At 42.0% G+C, this 19272-nt stretch overlaps 1 protein-coding gene across 1 annotated transcript in view; it reads left to right on the forward strand.

Annotated features, from left to right (window-relative positions):
• The first annotated feature begins 430 nt into the window (after positions 1 to 430).
• Positions 431 to 19272, forward strand: part of LOC124605844 (calpain-7-like) — a 98625-nt gene continuing 79783 nt past the window's right edge. The window contains exon 1 of the mRNA XM_047137775.1: positions 431 to 941. Coding sequence (XP_046993731.1) covers positions 716 to 941 — 226 coding nt within the window. The 5' untranslated portion in view covers positions 431 to 715. The remainder of the gene's footprint in view (positions 942 to 19272) is intronic.

Consider the following 19272-nt stretch of genomic DNA (forward strand, 5'->3'; position numbering starts at 1 on the left):
ATCTAAAGTCAAATCACAGAAATAAAACCATACTGTAAAACTTTACAGTGCATCAGAATTTCAAGTATATATAAGAAAATAGCGCTTGAATAAGTCCACTTACGACTGAAATGTGATTTGTTTAAAATTTAGACTACATTCAGAACGATTAGTACACCCGTAAGCGACGCAAGCCGGCATTTTTTATCAAAACACTTCACGAGTACACGGAATCAAACCACCAGAAGCGAATGTTTTGGGGTAGCTAACATGGCGGACCATCTCTTGGGTCGGCTTCAAGTTTGTGACGTCATGACAACTCCTCTTATTTTTACCTCCGTGGTGTGAACATATTTTTCTTTTCTACGAAGCCGCTTTGACTCCGCAAGTTGTTATGGGCGCTGCGCATGCGCAAACGGCTATCAGCTGTTGTGAAGAGGTGTAACCAAAGTATGTTTATTTTTGTCTTCAGTGCTACGGACACAGATATCAACAGTACGCTTAAAAAGTGACATGTTACTTTTTTTATGGAGAGTTGGCTATTAAATGACGAACCGTCTTTTGATAGGAATATTGCTTGAAATATTAGTACATGAAACTTGAAGTGCTTACCGATTCCCTGCTGCCATCGCGTAATGGTGCACGTTTTTACTTTTGTTATTTCTTTAACATGACAGTTTGAGTGAAATGCCGATTTATATTTGTGACTGGTAGCTGTTGTTGGTCTTTTACTAATATGAGTTGCAATCCTGAAGAACTCATTGAGGATGCCGTGACATCCTCCACAAGAGCTGTGCAGTTTGACAGGTCAGGTCAGCATGAAATTGCAGCTTATTATTATCGTGAAGCAGCAAGGTTCTTAAATGTAGCAGCTGGTAGCTCAGCGGATGCAGAACAACAGGAAACTTGGAGGACAAAAGCACGTGAATACGTTTGCAGAGCGATTCAATTAGATAACCTCGGTAAGTCATTCAGAACGACACGTTACATTTTTTCCTCCATTACCAAAAATGCAAAGATTAGCGAAACTCTTTAGGGGACAAGTGCTAGGTTGTAGGACAAACAACAAATGTGTAAAAATACAGCATGATAAAGGAACATTTGAATCCTTGATTTACTTTGTGATAACTCTCTGACACTCCAACTAAATTTTTCCCCTCTCGTGCACTGTGCAAGCTTGCTTAGTATATGTGTAGATGCCTTTCTTGAAGTAGACATGAGTCTTACAGTAAATGGTGTATCAGAACATGGTGGTTAAATCACAGCACTAAAGCATCCCCAACAATCATGTTCAACTAAGGAGGGAAATATATAATTTTGCAGAATCGTGAATGCTGTCACAGTTACACTATGCAGAAAATTTACGGGTTAAACAATGGTAAGATGTTTACCAAGAACACAAAGTATATGAAAACATACTGACTGTTAGCTTTTCTCTGGGGACACAAGATCCCTAGACGAAAGCTAACAGGTAGTATGTGAACAAGTGCCCATAAAAAGCTTGAACAGTTTTGTAGTAGATGAGAAGTGTAATTCATTCCTAAAATATTACTGTAACACTATGTAACCAGAATGAGATTTTCACTCTGCAGCGGAGTGTGCGCTGATATGAAACTTCCTGGCTGATTAAAACTGTGTGCCGGACCGAGACTCGAACTCTGGATCTTCAGCTTTCGCGGGCAAGTGCTCTACCAACTGAGCTACCCAAGCACAACTCACGCCCCGTCCTCACAGCTTTACTTCCACCAGTACCTCATCTCTTACCTTCCAAACTTTACAGAAGCTTTCCTGCGAACCTATAGCACTTGCCCGCGAAAGGCAAAGGTCCAAGTTCAAGTCTTGGTCCGGCACACAGTTTTTTCTGTGAGGAAGTTTCACTATGAAATCAGATTCTCTTCACAATTTGGTAAAAATTGCAGTGAAACCAGAGAAAGGATGGCCAACATTTGAGAGCAAGTAGGCTGTATTGTGCCAGGAAGAGAGGGACAGAGCTTTTGTAATTTGTAGGGCTAGCTCTAGTCAAGACTACTAGAAGGATTGCAAAATTTTTAGTTATGGTGTCAAAAAGCCAAGAACCATACTTTAAGCAGAACAAATTCAGGGTTGACAGAAGCGTCCGATCCCACGCGTCGGCTTTGACCCGTGACGTAAGGGTGTTGTCGTGTGTGACGTCATGACGGCGCGGAGTTTGGTTTGAGTGTGGCTGTCTCCAGTTCTGTTTTATCTTATTTTATTTGCTTTTCTGATCTGTTCGTTCTATCTCGCGAGATTTTTTTTTAAATTTAAAAACACTTATTACTTATTTTAATTATCTGTTTCCTCGAATTTCTGTTTTAGTTTATTATATTTATCTTTCTGATCTGTTCGTTCTATCCCGTGAGATTTTTTTTTTAAAAAGACAAAAAACACTAATCAGCTACTGAAGCATCTTTATCTTCTATGGGTTGCAGGGGTTACGACCCCTGGGGAGGTGGGTGGGTATTCATGCATGGCTGTCTTCACTTACACGTTGTAGCTACACAAGGCATCTAAATTTGTTTATATTTAGTTTGCCCCCCACCCAAAACACCCCATTTCCCGCGCTTGTGCCGTTAGTGTCATTAGGCTTCTTGTGGAAAGTGTGTGTGTTTGTTTTTGTTTCCGCCATATTTGTGACGTCATGGGTCAAAGCAGACGGGTGGGATCGGACGCTTCCGTATTTCCTTACATTCAAATAATAGACCAGTAAATTCAATGAATTCTGCATAACATGAGCAGAAAAACAAAGGGACAAAAATGGGCCATCAAAAGCAGATGCATCAGACATACTTAGAATGATGTAGCCTTCTGTTCCATTTTTGCCCAACCATTTACTAGAGAGATCTTAAAACAATCTTTCTGCCATTGGAAAACAATAACTCTTCAACAGGCCATGATAGTATTTCAATTGGTGTACTAAAATCTTATTGATGTAGCAGCATATTCTCCCACCCCCCACCCCTTCTTTGAACCTCAATTACAAACCCATTCCCCTCCTTGGAAATACGGAAGCGTCCGATCCCACCCGTCTGCTTTGACCCATGACGTCACAAATATGGCGGAAACAAAAACAAACACACACACTTTCCACAAGAAGCCTAATGACACTAACGGCACAAGCGCGGGAAATGGGGTGTTTTGGGTGGGGGGCAAACTAAATATAAACAAATTTAGACGCCTTGCGTAGCTACAACATGTAACTGAAGACAGCCATGCATGAATACCCACCCACCTCCCCATGGGTCGTAACCCCTGCAACCCATAGAAGATAAAGATGCTTCAGTAGCTGATTAGTGTTTTTTGTCTTTTTAAAAAAAATCTCACGGGATAGAACGAACAGATCAGAGAGATAAATATAATAAACTAAAACAGAAATTCGAGGAAACAGATAATTAAAATAAGTAGTAAGTGTTTTTAAATTAAAAAAAAAGAATCTCACGAGATAGAATGAACAGATCAGAAAAGTAAATAAAATAAGATAAAACAGAACTGCAGACAGCCACACTCAAACCAAACTCCGCGCCGTCATGACGTCACACACGATAACACCCTTACGTCACGAGTCAAAGCCGACGCGTGGGATCGGACGCTTCTGTCGACCCCCCTCCTTCAGGTATACTAAGGAGTCTTTTTAGGAAGTACCTTACTACAGAATACTGAAATAATCTTATCAGCAGCTCATTGTATCATCAGTAAAGACTTCTCTACAGAGAAAGCAATGTATGATTGCACAAATTTAGTTCTAATATAATTAAACAAGAATTATTTTGCTGTGGCCATTTTCTGTGATCTTGCCAAGTTATTTGGTTGTGTTAATTGAAAAATTCTGCTTGAGAAACTAAAATGGTATGACAATAAAGCTTGTGTGCAGGGAGACATTTCTTAACAGCAATAAACATGGGGGTCACAGCCTAAAAAATTATACAACAGGAATAATATTAAAATTCAGGGTGGAGAAACATTAAATAAGGGGTACTACAAGGTCAAGTGCTTGACCCACTGATGTTCTTGGTCTACATAAATGATTTTTGCAGGACATTGGTGGACTCTCCAAAAATTGGGATGTTTGCTGTTGCCACATATAAATTGGTAAAGGACCCACACACATCCATACCAGAGACAGGCAGCAAAATATTGGAACAGGCTTACATCTGATTCATAGCAAGTTTAGCACAACTACATTTTTTGGCAAGCTAAATGCACAATAATACAAAACAGTGCACCATCCGAAAACAAATATTATTAAAAAAGAGAGAGAATATCAATTTCCGACATAACGCTACAGCCACAAAACCAATAGGAATCATACACTTCACTCGACCTATATAGCTCAAATGAAGCCCACAATACCAAAAAACCTACATCTGCAACTCCATAAAGCAGAATTGGACGTTTCCTTTGACTAATATGCCTCAAACGAAGACAACGGTACCAAAAAGCAACATCCCCAACTACGAAAAGCGGAATCGGACATTTCCATAAACCTGTACAGCTCGAATGTGTCCCTTGATGTCAAAAAACCAACACCAAAAACTCTGAAACGCAGAATTGGACACTTCCCTTGACCTATATAGCTCAAATGCAACTCTTGATACCTACTGGCAAACCACAAATAAAAAAAACTGCCACCACAAACTTCACTCACCCTGACACAACCAACATCCCCATATACTTCATATACTCTGAACACACCTCATGACAAAAAGAAAACCAATCTAAAACATTTCTATCACTCAGAACAGTCTCATGCACAAAGAAACTTAAAGAGGACCTATAACAAAAGTAATATGTATGCAAAAGTCTCCCGTACGGTCACCCTAGATTTCTCAAACCAGGTTCCATGCCATATCAAACACCAGATGTTGTCGCGCCGACAGTGCCACATGTATAGATCCCTGGTTTGAGATGCTGGGACTCTCGTCAACTTAATGCTTTGCCCGCAGGCATGGCACCTAACATATTCTGTTATTAATACAAAAAGCTGCAGGAAGTTTATTACTGACAACATACCATCACCCGTAGCAGCATGTAACAAAAAGCTGGCAAGCTTATCAGTTAATATTCATCCCTAGCAAAAAACAATAAAAAAATATTAAATTTCATTCCACACGGCAAACACACATCAAAGTAGAGGCCCACTGCACTCTGAGTTCCTCCTGTGAGATCATATGCACTTGGCTGCTTGATGGCCTTACTGAGGCTGAAATAACAGCCTATCTCACTAACCAGGGAGTGATTGCAGTTCACCGCATCATGAAAACGGTTGATAAAGAACAATGCTAACTCACACTCTATTCCTTACATTTAACTATGTGGTACTTTCATCAAAAATTAAGGCTGGCTATGAAGCTATTACTTCAGATGATATATCTTGAATCCCATGCATTGCTATAACTGTCAGCGCTACAGCCACACCTGTGAATCTTGTGAAAATGCTGCCAAATGAATAACCTGCGCCAGAGTCACTAATGAGGATGTGTGTCCAACTCCTTCCCCTGACTGCATCAACTGCACTGGTGATCATGCTGCTTCCTTCTGCGACTGTCCAATCTACCTCAATGAGAGAGCTGTTCAGGAGATCCAGGCGAAGGAAAGAGCTCTTACTCACATTTTTCAGAATATGTTGGCTAGCTGCAAACCTTATACACCACCCTCTGGCTACTATACTACAGTTCTTGCTCTACCCCGACCTATGAAGGACAAGGCTGTGCAGACTTGTGATTTCCAGTTTAGCACCACGTTTGTGAAATTGTCCAATTCCGAGGTCACACACTCATCTTCATGTACTACAGGTGCACGCCATACCAACAAACCTTCACCTGTGCCAGCAAAATTGCGTGCCTCTCAAAGAAAAGTACAGGAATCCAAAAAGGAGTACTCTTGCCACTGTCTGGGTCAACATCTAACAAATGCCAAGTTTCTAAGCAGTCAAACAAAGGCAAATGATCTTCCCCTTCTCCACCTTGGCACTGTTCTTCAATGATGTCACCAGACCATACCCTTACTCGGCTGACATCTGATTCACCAGAACATACCACCAACAAACAGTGTGCTGGCCAACCGAAGGCGAATGCCGACACTTCTGTCAGACTAATGGATCAGGATCCTCCAGTTTCTGTACCTGGTCGTTGTGCACATTCAAATTCTGGCACTCTGTAGTCACTGCGGTGACTGGCCCTTATTTGACCCATCTCCTGTCTATCATTCAACATGGTTATTCTCTGATGGAACTTCACAGCATCAGATCCAACAGGGTTGAATTATAGCTCCTCTTGTGATCACACGTCCAGTTGTTTTCTGCCTCCAGGAAGCAATATGCCCTCACATTCTCTTTCACCTCTCACACTTCATTTCAGTCCATTTTGACCTCCCCCTGAGGTAGGGACAGCAGCTCATGGGGGGGAGTTGTGTCGCTCCTTTGAGATGATGTCAATAGTCACACCATTTGCTTGCACACCTAGTTTCAAGCAGTTGCCATATGTCTCTCCCTTCCCAGTTTCATGTTCTCTCTTTGCAACATCTACTCACTTTCATCTTCTGCTGTCACCAGGGCAGATATTTTGCAACTTATTGCTCAACTTCCTCCTCCCTTTTTGCTGTTTGATGACTTCAATGACCACATCCCCTTTCGGGCTCTCCGTGCCCCAGTCTGAGAGGCTCTTTCCTCGTAGATAATTTCAACAAGCTCAGTTTAATCTGTTTGAGCAGGAGTACATCCACATCTCTTTCCAATTCCAGGCACTGCTTTTACCACTTGAACCTTTTGATCTGTACTGCTCAGCTTGGTCATTGCCTCGAGTGGTTCGTTCTCTCCACACACACTCAAATGACCATGTCCTGTGTGTCATTTGTTTGCTACTGCCTATCCCCTCTGTGCATCCAATGAAATGGCAGCTTTCCAAAGCTGTTGGGCTGCTCTACTCCTGACTGGCTACTTTTGATGAACACCTTTTTCCTACATTGATGACCAGGTAGAATATCTTACAAATGCTATTTTTACTACTGCAGAATGTCCCATACTTTGCACCTCTTCCTCATCATGACATGCCCCTGTCTGCTGGTGGACTTAGCATGCTGCAATATGATCCGCATGCGAAGATGAGCTCTGTGTTTTTTAATGCCATCCAACGATGGAAAACTATATCTGTTATAAACAGCTTCGTGCGCAATGTCGCCGCATTTTCAGGGATAGAAAAAAAAAAAAAAAAACTTGTTGGCTTTCTTTTCAAAGCTCTTTTTACAGTTTTACTCCCTCTTCTGTTGTTGGGGGTAATCTCCACAGGCTTTCAGGGACCATGGTTCATTCCACAGTTCCTGGTCTGACCATAGTGAACAATGTCATTATAGACCCTCTTGATAACTCCAACACCTTGGGCCAATATTTTGCAGACATTTTGAGTTCCACCCACTACCATACTGCCTTCTTCTCTCTCTGAAATGGATGGCGGATGCAAGGACAATATCTTTCTCCTCCCAGAATCCTGACTGTTACAATACTGCTTTTATTATAAGGTAGCTTGAATGTACACTCTCTTCATCCCAGTCATCTGCTCCAGGACCAACTGGCGTTCACATTCTGATGTGCTCTCCTATGAACATATAACCGCATTTGGACAGGTGGCACATTTTCCAGTCACTGACATGGTGCCATTGTCATTCCCATACCTATGCATGGTAAGGACGAACACCTTCCTTCCAGCTGCCACCTAATTTCCCTCACCAGTAGTGTCTGCAAGGTGATGGAATATATGATTAATGGTCAGCTGGTGTGATGGCTTGAGTCTTTGAATCTCCTCACTGACGTCCATTGTGGGTTTCCTAGGCAGCGCTCTGCATATGACATCTGCTGGAGGACGGGCACCATTTATATTACGTACGAGTGGGGCTTACAGGGCTCCTGTCCCTTTTTACCCAGGAATTTTTAAAAGGCCAAGTTTTTGAGGTAAGTGTGGGTTCAGCTCTGTTGGACACTTTTATTCAAGAGAATGGGGTGTCTCAGTATCCTGTGCTCAGCACCATCTTATTTGCCATAGTCATTAACCCTATTATGGATTATCTTCTGCCAGGTATCTCTGCCTGTCATTTTGGTGATGACTGTGCAATGTATTGCAGCTCTCAGTGAACCTGTCTACTTGAGTGGCATCTTCAGAAATGTCTTGATTATCTTTACTCATGAGCATCGACAATGGCTTCCTCTTTTCTGTTGGCAAGACTGTCTGTGTGAACTTCTGGAAGTGCTAGGAGTTTCCTCTCCTATCGCTATGTCTCAGCACATTCATCCTTCCGTTCACTGACACAATGAAATTCTTGGGGCTCATGTCTGATAGAAATCTCTGTTGGTCTTCCCATGCCTCTTACTGGCAGCTCGTTGTATTCACTTCTCAGTGTTGTATGTGTTTAATGTGGAACCTTGTGAGGAGCAGATCGGACCATCCTCCTACATTTAAACCAGTCCCTTTTCCATTTGAAAGTGGATTATGGCTGTATCATATATTCATTTGCATGTCCATCTGTCTTACTGTGTCTTAACACAATCCACCATTGTGGGATACGTTTAGCCACTGGTACTTCTATACTAGTCGCATTAAGAGTCTTTATGCTGAGGCTGCTAACTTGCTGCTATCTTAATGGCGGGAAGTTCTCCTCTATCATTACATGAGCCACCTGCCTTCTATGCCTGATCAACCATCCTGTGCTCCCTTTTCTGACAATTCCCTTGACCACCAGTATGGGCTGCACCCATCTTCTCTTTTGCCTCCCAGAGTTCTTTTGTTTGCTGCTTTGACAGCTTTGCTTTATTCTCCCTGCCACGTTCACCATGGGTGTGAGCTCTTCATCGCCCTGGCCTCATGCTGATGTACCTGTTTATTACAGACTCCATTTGCTCCCTAAGGTCACTACTACTAGTCTGGTGTATCACAAGTTTCTTGCACTTCGTCTGTGGATTGGGTACAGTGGCATCATCTACACTGAAGGTTCCAGGGCTGACCGTGGTGTCGCATTTGCCATTGTACTTGTCCATGATTCACTGTCGGCTTCTTGACCAACGCTCAATTTTTACCGCGGACCTTTACGCCCTTTATTGGGCCACCCACCAGTACCCCGGTGATATGGGCTTCCAAATTATGCCATCTGCTCAGATTCTCTTGGTGCTCTTCAAAGCTTCCGCATGCTGTACTGAGTCCATTCTTTAGTACAATGGAACAAAGACTGGCTCCACTCACTCACTGGGTGGTGATGGTGGTGGTGGCGGGGGGGGGGGGGGGGGCGGTGGGAAGCCGACACGGTGTTCCTGCGGGTCCCTGGTCACATCAGCATGCTAGTAAATGAGGTTGCTGGTACTCCTGCAAAGGCTGTAGCTCTTCTCCCTGTCTGATAGTCATTCTGTTCCTTCAGATGATCTTTGTTTTGCTGTCTGTTATCGTGTAGTATCACTTTGGAGTTCACAATGGTCTTTCTGGTCCAGTGTCCATTTTTTAACTATTTACGTTTACGTCTATGTTTGCCGTCTACTCAGTCAGATGGTTTAATAGATGACATGCATTCTATTGATTGCGTCTTATTTTTTATTCACTGCAGCAGCATGGCAAAGCAAATTTTATCCCTTGTGTGGGGACCTACGCCATCTCAATGATGTTTTGGGAAATTTTCCCAAGGAACATCCTTGTCCTTACTGCTCCTCGTTTGAAGTTGCTTGATTGGGTGTTTGCCTTTTTGCCTGGTGTTTTTATTTAGTACTTGTTGTTTCATATGTTACGATCCTGCTGCTTATGACCATAGCAGTTGTGCACCCCAAAGCACCAACACCGCCCCCCCCCCCCCCCAAAAAAAAAAAAAAAAAACCACACACACACACACACACACACACACACACACACACACACACACACACACACACAACACCATTATTCACGGATCAGAGCAGACTGGTGGAATTGGATGCTTCCAATGACATGTTCACATTAACTAACATATTTCTACATTTAGAGCCAGCTGCCATTCACCACATCGACTAGAAATTTTGTCTAGGTCATCTGGTATCCTCCTACAGTCAATCGATGATATCTTCTCAAACACCACAGTGTCATCAGCAGACTGCTGCTCGCGCTGTCCATGTGTATAGAGAATAAGAGCAGTCGCATCACACGTCCCTAGAACCACTCCTCATTATACCTTTTTCTTCAGTGAATACTTATCATCGAGAACAACTTACAGGGTCTATTTCTGGAGAAATCTTTGAGCCACTCACATGTCTAGGGACCTAATGATCTGCGTGCTTAATAGTCTGCAGTGGGGCACCCTATTTTAAGCTTATACGACATGGTGACCAGGACGTAACTCATTACACATGTGAATAGACATAAATAATAAAAAATATTTAATTTCAGAAGTAATGTGAAAGTAACCGGGCAATCCGGGAATTTAAGTGCTTTTGGATGGGGAAAAACTAAGTATATGACAAAACTAATAATGAAGATGTGCCAAAACAGACACTAAAACAAAAATTCAGCAAACAATATCTTCAGCAATTGACAAAAACACAGAGGATAAAAAAATCCTGCATAAAAACTGGTATCAGAAATTTCACCTGACTTTGTAGCCGAAATGAAATCCACAGTACCACAAAACCACACACAACTCAACAAATCTGGTTAAATAATAGTACACTTGACCTGTGGGCCTATAGATGAAATGGTACCACAAAATAAAAAATTGCCCGTATAACTAACAATGAAAACCTAATCCCATAAATGTAGGTAAAACAAGATCCGTGATACACAGCAGTCACAATCCAGCATAATTACCAACAACAAACAACACAACCCAAAAATTCATAAAGTGCATTAACACCAATTTTCATACACAAGAAACCCACAATTATTCAGATAAACACACAGACCCACATACTGCAATAAAAAGAATAAAACCATAAAAACATACTTACCAACCAAAGTCAGCATAAACATAAATCTAGTGATAGCAAAAATATGTCGTCAAGACAATCCCTTGAATAGTTGGGAATCTCTGTGGATTTTGTTCAACCGATAATTCCATGTATACTGGTCCCTGGTCTGAAAGGCAACAACTTTTGTCAATCTCCTACTTCTCCACAAATGTAACACTTCACACACTGGGGAATTAAACCAAATAACTGTAGGAATTTATTTGTGGTCAACATGTAATCCCCAATTGTGGCATGCAGGGACCTACTTGTGAGCTACATATCCATAACTACAAAAAATGAAACATAAAATTAAATCTGCAACCATAAACAACACACCACACTAATAACTACACACTTAAGAACAAATCTATTGCCCATAACTACCATCATCAAAATAACTTGGTGACTAAACCGCCACAGACTCTTCCGATATTATTCTCACAAACAACACTCAAGAAACTTCCTGGTAGATTAAAACTGTGTGCCCAACCAAGACTCGAACTCGTGACCTTTACCTTTCGCGGGCAAGTGCTCTACCATCTGTGCTACCGAAGCACGATGGTAGAGCACTTGCCCGCGAAAGGCAAAGGTCCCGAGTTCGAGTCTCGGTCGGGCACACAGTTTTAATCTGCCAGGAAGTTTCATATCAGCGCACCCTCTGCTGCTGCAGAGTGAAAATCTGAATCTGAACACTCAAGAAGTCGAGTGAATCACCTTTAGCACCCACAAGCAATTTAGAAACAAGCATCCCACACTAGAGTGCACCACATCATAATCCAACATGCACTCTGCAAACAGGACCAATTTCAACCAAGCCACAGCACCATAACGTCACACAACACAGTTATGTCACAAGTCAAAGAATATAGATGATACCATAAACTTCGAGTGACGCTGTAATTGTTTTAATATTGTAAGCTGTATTGTATCATATTAAGGAAAGTCTTTAAAAAATTCAAAAAGATGCTCACTTCTTCAAAAAATAACTTACACAAGTGAAATGAAATTAGTGTGAAATACTGCAAAAACATAAAATGAAGGAGGAAGCCATGTGTGACCCAACCAGCCTAATTAGGTTCATTGAATCACTAACGGCACTCACAAACATTGTAGAAACAAACATCCCACACTAGAGAATATCGCTCATACTCCAACACACCCTCTGCAAATATGATCAATTTCAAATATGCCACAACACCATGACGTCACACCCAAGATTGCCGTACTGGCAACTATTAATCACACACTTCAAGGTGGCCCCTTACTGATTGGCGAAATTTGCTTTACTTGAGGCTGCTACAGAATGTTAATGCTTGTTGCATCTAAGCTTGTAAGAATATTGTGCACCTTAACAATAAAGTAGCCATTGTGAAAATGATTTTGATTCATGCTTGGCATTGTCCATAGTGATTGTTATTATTATTATTGAGAAAAAAGAGTGAAGAGGCTTTATCTGGTCTTTCTGGTGGCTCACCAATGACTTTTGTGTGATTATGTGGTGTGTGTGTTTATATATATATATGGCTGCCATGAGAAAGGGAGGCTGGGCTCATCCAAGCAGCCAGTCTTAGTACTGGTAGCAAGCACTGCTAGTCCTCATGTACAGTAAGTTCTGGGCATACTTCAGTGACAAATGTGAGATATGCTAACATTGGAAAGTGTGGCTCATGGAAAGTTGTATCAGAGAGCAGAAATATTGGCTTAATTACATGATTTGCAAAGATAAAACAAACTAAGACTCTTGAGACTTGTATTGGTCTTCCCATTTTAACCCCAAAAATTCACAACCGTTAGGTTAGGCTGATTGCCATATTAACACCCAAGCCAACAAGAAAGACTATTAATTCACATGAGTGCTCACAAGCTGAAATCAGGCCTGAAAATTGGAACAAAATATGCACCAATAAGTGTAGGCTGCAGTAGTTATTTAAAGGTAAAGGTAAAGAGCTGTGTCAAATCAGTCTTCTGACTGAATATGCCAACAGTAAACAACAACAGCAACAGCCAATATGTAGTTTAACATCTGAAGAGAAAAGAACAAAGCTTTAAAAACTTATACTGGTGCTCTGCAAAGATTTAAAGATTATAGAAACTAGTGTTCATGTGGAAGTGTTCCCACTCAGGCATCCCAGATGTTGAATATATTATACAAGGGGATTAACAGTAAGCTAGTTTTCAGTGCCTTTCACACTAGTGCCATCGACAGTCTCCTCGCAAAAGCGGGGATTCTCCCTGTAAAAATGTGACGGAGCCAACTCCTGGTTTCTTATCAGTGATGGTTCTAAATCGATAGACAAGGCATGATACATTTTTACGCCTACTGCTGTAATGGAACACCGTTTATTGCTGGGATCATGTAGTGTGTTCACAGCAGAGCTCCTAGCCATTAACAGGATACTCCATTTTGTTACTCGGGCCTCCCTCCACAGTGTTTGTAATATGTACCTATTGTAGTTCGGCACTCTTCATTCCACTCGTCTCTGAAGGAGTCCACTGTCTTACTCCGTCTATGCACCGGTCATACTAGGCACACCCATTGTTTCCTCTTGCATATCGAGCCAGCCCCACAGTGGCACAGTGGGGCTGTGTAGCCAGACTGACAGTATCCCATATATTGTTGGAATGTCCCCTTCTTTTGGCCCTTCGTACTAAGTATGGCATGACAGATTCCTTGTATTTAATATTAGCAAACAATTCATGGGTGGTTGAACTGGTCCTCAGTTTACTGTGTGAAAGTGGTTTTTATTTTCAGTTGTAAGGTTTTTCTTTACTTCTGGAGCAGGGGCAGGGTGGTTGTGGTTGGAATGACCCTTTGTTTTTTCTGGATCTGGGACCCATGACCACTCCCCTTGCAAAGATTGCTCTTTTATCTCTCTGTTTTTCCACTTTTTAGATTTGGCCTACCCTTTTATGCCTTCTACTGTGCATATTTTTAGCTTCCTTGCTTTATTATTCGACCCCATTGTCTGGATCTGACCACTTTTAGCGGATGCCTCTATCTTAAGCAAGTAAGTTTTGAATTGACCTCACCGTTCAGCCCCATAACCTCCGCCCTCTCCCCCCTCCTCAATCAGTCAATAATCAACACTTTTGGTACTTTGTCAATTGCAAAGCGACCAGTATATTACTATGAACATGAAAAGAAAGAAAGCTCCAAAACTCTCTGACTATCCAAAACTACTTTTTCCAGTAAGTCTGGTGTTACCTTACGTTAAGTTTTGGAGTATGAAGTCTGCCTGCAGGATCCTGAAAGTCTCCACTTACTATAATGAAGTCCAGAACTTGGTGTTGAGAAAAGGAGAAAGTAGTAGGAAAAACCCTTTCCATGAAAATGGAGCTTGATACTCTTGTGTAATATTAATGGATCAAAGATTTATCTAGAAGAGCTGCCACTCATGGCACAGGCAAACTGTATGTTTTTATATCTTCAGGAAATATGGATGCCTTTGTGTTAAGGGGGCTATAGTCTCCTTGAAATGATGGCCTCAGCAGGTTAAGAATTAAAGCTGAAGTGGCAATATTTGCCAATTATGAATACCACTACTTGCCTCTTCTCTTTGATGTGAACTTGCATCCAGCTGCTGCAGTAGCAAACATGCTACAGGGGGTGAATATTTGTTCCCAATACCTGTCACTAGCAGAGGTTGCTACTAGAAGGCTCTCACCAACATGGTTACATTGTACCCCTCTGTCTCCTCCTCTGTTGGGACACACAACCTGGTAACATGCTGTGGGGCTCCATACCATCTGTCTCAGGAGTCAAGCCATTGGGAATATCTTCACAACATAAGTTTCTAAACATTGAGCAGAACAAACTGTGGGACAGTCTCTGCTGTCTTGATGTGTACTGCTGACCTCTCAGATGCCGTTCTTTGGGAAATGATTAAAGGCAGATACTCTAGTGATTACTTCCTGATTTGTGTCACCTAGAAGACAGAGCAGTGGCCTAACCAGAGCAGCTAAAACGGATGCACATAATGCCTAACTGGACAAAGTACAGGCAGCTAGCTCTATCTGAACATTGTGACAGTGTCTAGAAATGGATGAATTATATTATGTCCATGTTGTTGTTGTTGTGGTCTTCAGTCCTGAGACTGGTTTGATGCAGCTCTCCATGCTACTCTATCCTGTGCAAGCTTCTCCATCTCCCAGTACCTACTGCAACCTACATCCTTCTGAATCTGCTTAGTGTATTCATCTCTTGGTCTCCCTCTATGATTTTTACCCTCCACGCTGCCCTCCAATACTATATTGGTGATCCCTTGATGCCTCAAAACATGTCCTACCAACCGATCCCTTCTCCTAGTCAAGTTGTGCCACAAACTTCTCTTCTCCCCAATCCTATTCAATACCTCCTCATTAGTTACGTGATCTACCCACCTTATCTTCAGCATTCTTCTGTAGCACCACATTTCGAAAGCTTCTATTCTCTTCTTGCCCAAACTAGTTATTGTCCATGTTTCACTTCCATACATGGCTACACTCCATACAAATACTTTCAGAAGCGACTTCCTGACACTTAAATATATACTCGATGTTAACAAATTTCTCTTCTTCAGAAACGATTTCCTTGCCATTGCCAGTCTACATTTCATATCCTCTCTACTTCGACCATCATCAGTTATTTTACTCCCTAAATAGCAAAACTCCTTTACTACTTTAAGTGTCTCATTTCCTAATCTAATTCCCTCAGCATCACCCGATTTAATTTGACTACATTCCATAATCCTCGTTTTGCTTTTGTTGATGTTCATCTTATATCCTCCTTTCAAGACACTGTCCATTCCGTTCAACTGCTCTTCCAAGTCCTTTCCTGTCTCTGACAGAATTACAATGTCATCGGCGAACCTCAAAGTTTTTATTTCTTCTCCATGAATTTTAATACATACTCCGAATTTTTCTTTTGTTTCCTTTACTGCTTGCTCAATATACTGATTGAATAACATCGGGGAGAGGCTACAACCCTGTCTCACTCCTTTCCCAACCACTGCTTCCCTTTCATGTCCCTCGACTCTTATAACTGCCATCTGGTTTCTGTACAAATTGTAAATAGCCTTTCGCTCCCTGTATTTTACCCCTGCCACCTTCAGAATTTGAAAGAGAGTAGTCCAGTTAACATTGTCAAAAGCTTTCTCTAAGTCTACAAATGCTAGAAACGTAGGTTTGCCTTTTCTTAATCTTTCTTCTAAGATAAGTCGTAAGGTTAGTATTGCCTCACGTGTTCCAACATTTCTACGGAATCCAAACTGATCTTCCCCGAGGTCCGCTTCTACCAGTTTTTTCATTCGTCTGTAAAGAATTCGCGTTAGTATTTTGCAGCTGTGACTTATTAAACTGATAGTTCGATAATTTTCACATCTGTCAACACCTGCTTTCTTTGGGATTGGAATTACTATATTCTTCTTGAAGTCTGAGGGTATTTCGCCTGTCTCATACATCTTGCTCACCAGATGGTAGAGTTTTGTCATGACTGGCTCTCCCAAGGCCACCAGTAGTTCTAATGGAATGTTGTCTACTCCCGGGGCCTTGTTTCGACTCAGGTCTTTCAGTGCTCTGTCAAACTCTTCACGCAGTATCTTATATCCCATTTCGTCTTCATCTACATCCTCTTCCATTTCCATAATATTGTCCTTAAGTACATCGCCCTTGTATAAACCCTCTATAGACTCCTTCCACCTTTCTGCCTTCCCTTCTTTGCTTAGAACTGGGTTGCCATCTGAGCTCTTGATGTTCATACAAGTGGTTCTCTTTATCTCCAAAGGTCTCTTTAATTTTCCTGTAGGCAGTATCTATCTTACCCCTAGTGAGACAAGCCTCTACATCCTTACATTTGTCCTCTAGCCATCCCTGCTTAGCCATTTTGCACTTCCTGTCGATCTCATTTTTGAGACGTTTGTATTCCTTTTTGCCTGCTTCATTCACTGCATTTTTATATTTTCTCCTTTCATCAATTAAATTCAATATTTCTTCTGTTACCCAAGGATTTCTATTAGCCCTCGTCTTTTTACCTACTTGATCGTCTGCTGCCTTCACTACTTCATCCCTCAGAGCTACCCATTCTTCTTCTACTGTATTTCTTTCCCCCATTCCTGTCAATTGTTCCCTTACGCTCTCCCTGAAACTCTCTACAACCTCTGGTTCTTTCAGTTTATCCAGGTCCCATCTCCATAATACATCTATTCCAAAATATTCGTCCCATCTGAAGACTGGCTGTCCCTCGGTACTATGAGGAATGTAGCTCCGCAATCAAAAACAGACATCAGATTTTGTGAAGTTTCTAATACAGACCAGCTATAGAGAGCTTTACAGGTAGCCAGAGCAAAGTGTGGTTGAATTATTAAGAGGAGCAAAAAGAATTTGTAAAGGGAATTTCTGGACTTCCTCAATTATTCCATTAAATCCACATAAACATAGGAGACTATCAGGGCAGTTTATGGGTCATGCATGGGTAATGTTGTAATGCACACTGGAAGTCCAGATCACGCCATGAGGCATAAAGGCAATGACTGAATGCTTTGCAGAAGTGACTGTACCACCTGCCAGGATCCAACCTTCTGGCCGCATTGACGTCATGCATGACTGAGAATGTCCCATCTCGAAGGGGATGCTGGATTCTACATTGTCTATTGCTCATGACATAGCACTTAATCATGATGAAACATGTAATAACATGAAATGGAAGGATATCCCAATTCATGGAGATAAGTCATACAATTGCCATCATGGTGTGCATACGCAACACCTTGCTGCAAATAGTGAACTGGTATCTCTATGGGGTCTCAACTCCAGACAGCTACCTAGTTACTTCCAATGTGTGTTCAGGAAATACAGTTCTGCAATTGATAACATTATATTGCTGGAGCTGTAAATAAAACAGGCTTTTGTATGCCAGCAGTACCATGGTTTGGCGGCTGTCAGGAACTGGTTTTCTGGCCTGCCGATGGGGATGAACAGTGAGGGGAGGGCAGTATTGTTCGTTTGCAGTGCTTTGTACTTAACACGAAATTGGAGGCGACACTCGTGGAAATATTGCCCACGTAAGTGACACTTCTGTCGGATTGGAAATCATCTAATTTGTTACACATTCATGCTAAAGAGTTTTATCTACAATTTATGTATTATTTATTTATCAAAAACAATGAAAAATGAAAGTAGATGAATGTTCAACTTAAGACACTATGAATCACAATTCAAAAATTGATTTTTGTAATCTGTCTGCATATTGCATTTATTAAACACAGCACAGCAGCAGTGCGTACAAAGTGTAATTAACTGTGCCTGAAGAAAATGTCAAAATGATGTTCACTAAAGATCTCTGTCAATTGCTTGATTCAAGATCACCACTACCACCACTTGTGGGCATGGTATCGATGATTACTTCGTCAATGGCCATTTCCGTGATTCTGTCTCATCTCCAACACTGCTGCAGCTGCTGAACTTTCCTGCTGTAGCCTTGCCAAACCTGTGCAGTAACTGAAAGGAAAGCAGCAGTAAGAACACTGAAATTGTCCCCCCCAGGGGGCTTGCCACTCTTTGGCGGGTTCGTGCTTGGCTACCGCGGGCCCCATCCTTTGCAGCACTTTTTCTCTTCCATGCTGTATGTCTATCCTCTTGCCATTCTTTCCCTCTCCCTTGGGGAACATGTTTGGGGTATTATTGGGAATGTTCTGCGTTCTGTCATTGATCTGCGAACAGTCTCAACTTTCTTTTTGGCTTTCTTTGTTTCCCTTCTCTCGTTCCTCCGCTTTGGTGTTTGAGGATCTTCTTTTTCCTTCTTCCTCCCTGTGCGCTCCTGAAGGCCAGTCCACGTGTCTAACGCATAAAAGGTGACTGGATAACACGTAATTCCCAGCCCCAGGTTGACAGGTAGGATTTGCTCGTACCCCCTGGCACAGGTCAGGCCCAGGGAGGGGTGATTTACTGAGCTGTAACCTTCCCAAATTGCCATTTGGTCCCTCCATCAGGTGTTCAGAGGTGTGACCTGAGGTGTGAACGATCACCTAAGGCGGTGCGCCTCCTTGTGAAGGGGGCCCCCAGTTGGAAGGAGCATGCCATCAGTGATGCTGGCAATCATGGGGGTTTTACTCGTGATGAGTCAATCATCCTCTTCATTGATGTTGATGAAACGTAAACGTAATGAGGCTACTGATTCGAAGACCCTTCCCGCTGCACTGCAGTTTCTTGTGGTATCATGTACTGAAGATGGTCAGTCCTTCGCCACGGTCAATCCGTTTATTATTCAGAAAGTCGTTGATGCTATTGCTGGCCCTGTGAAATCCTGCTCTCGTTTATGGAATGGCACTTTGCTTTTGGAGACGGCTTCTGATTCT

The sequence above is a fragment of the Schistocerca americana genome, chromosome 3 (assembly GCF_021461395.2).
Source record: "Schistocerca americana isolate TAMUIC-IGC-003095 chromosome 3, iqSchAmer2.1, whole genome shotgun sequence".
Classification (NCBI taxonomy): Eukaryota; Metazoa; Arthropoda; class Insecta; order Orthoptera; family Acrididae; genus Schistocerca; species Schistocerca americana.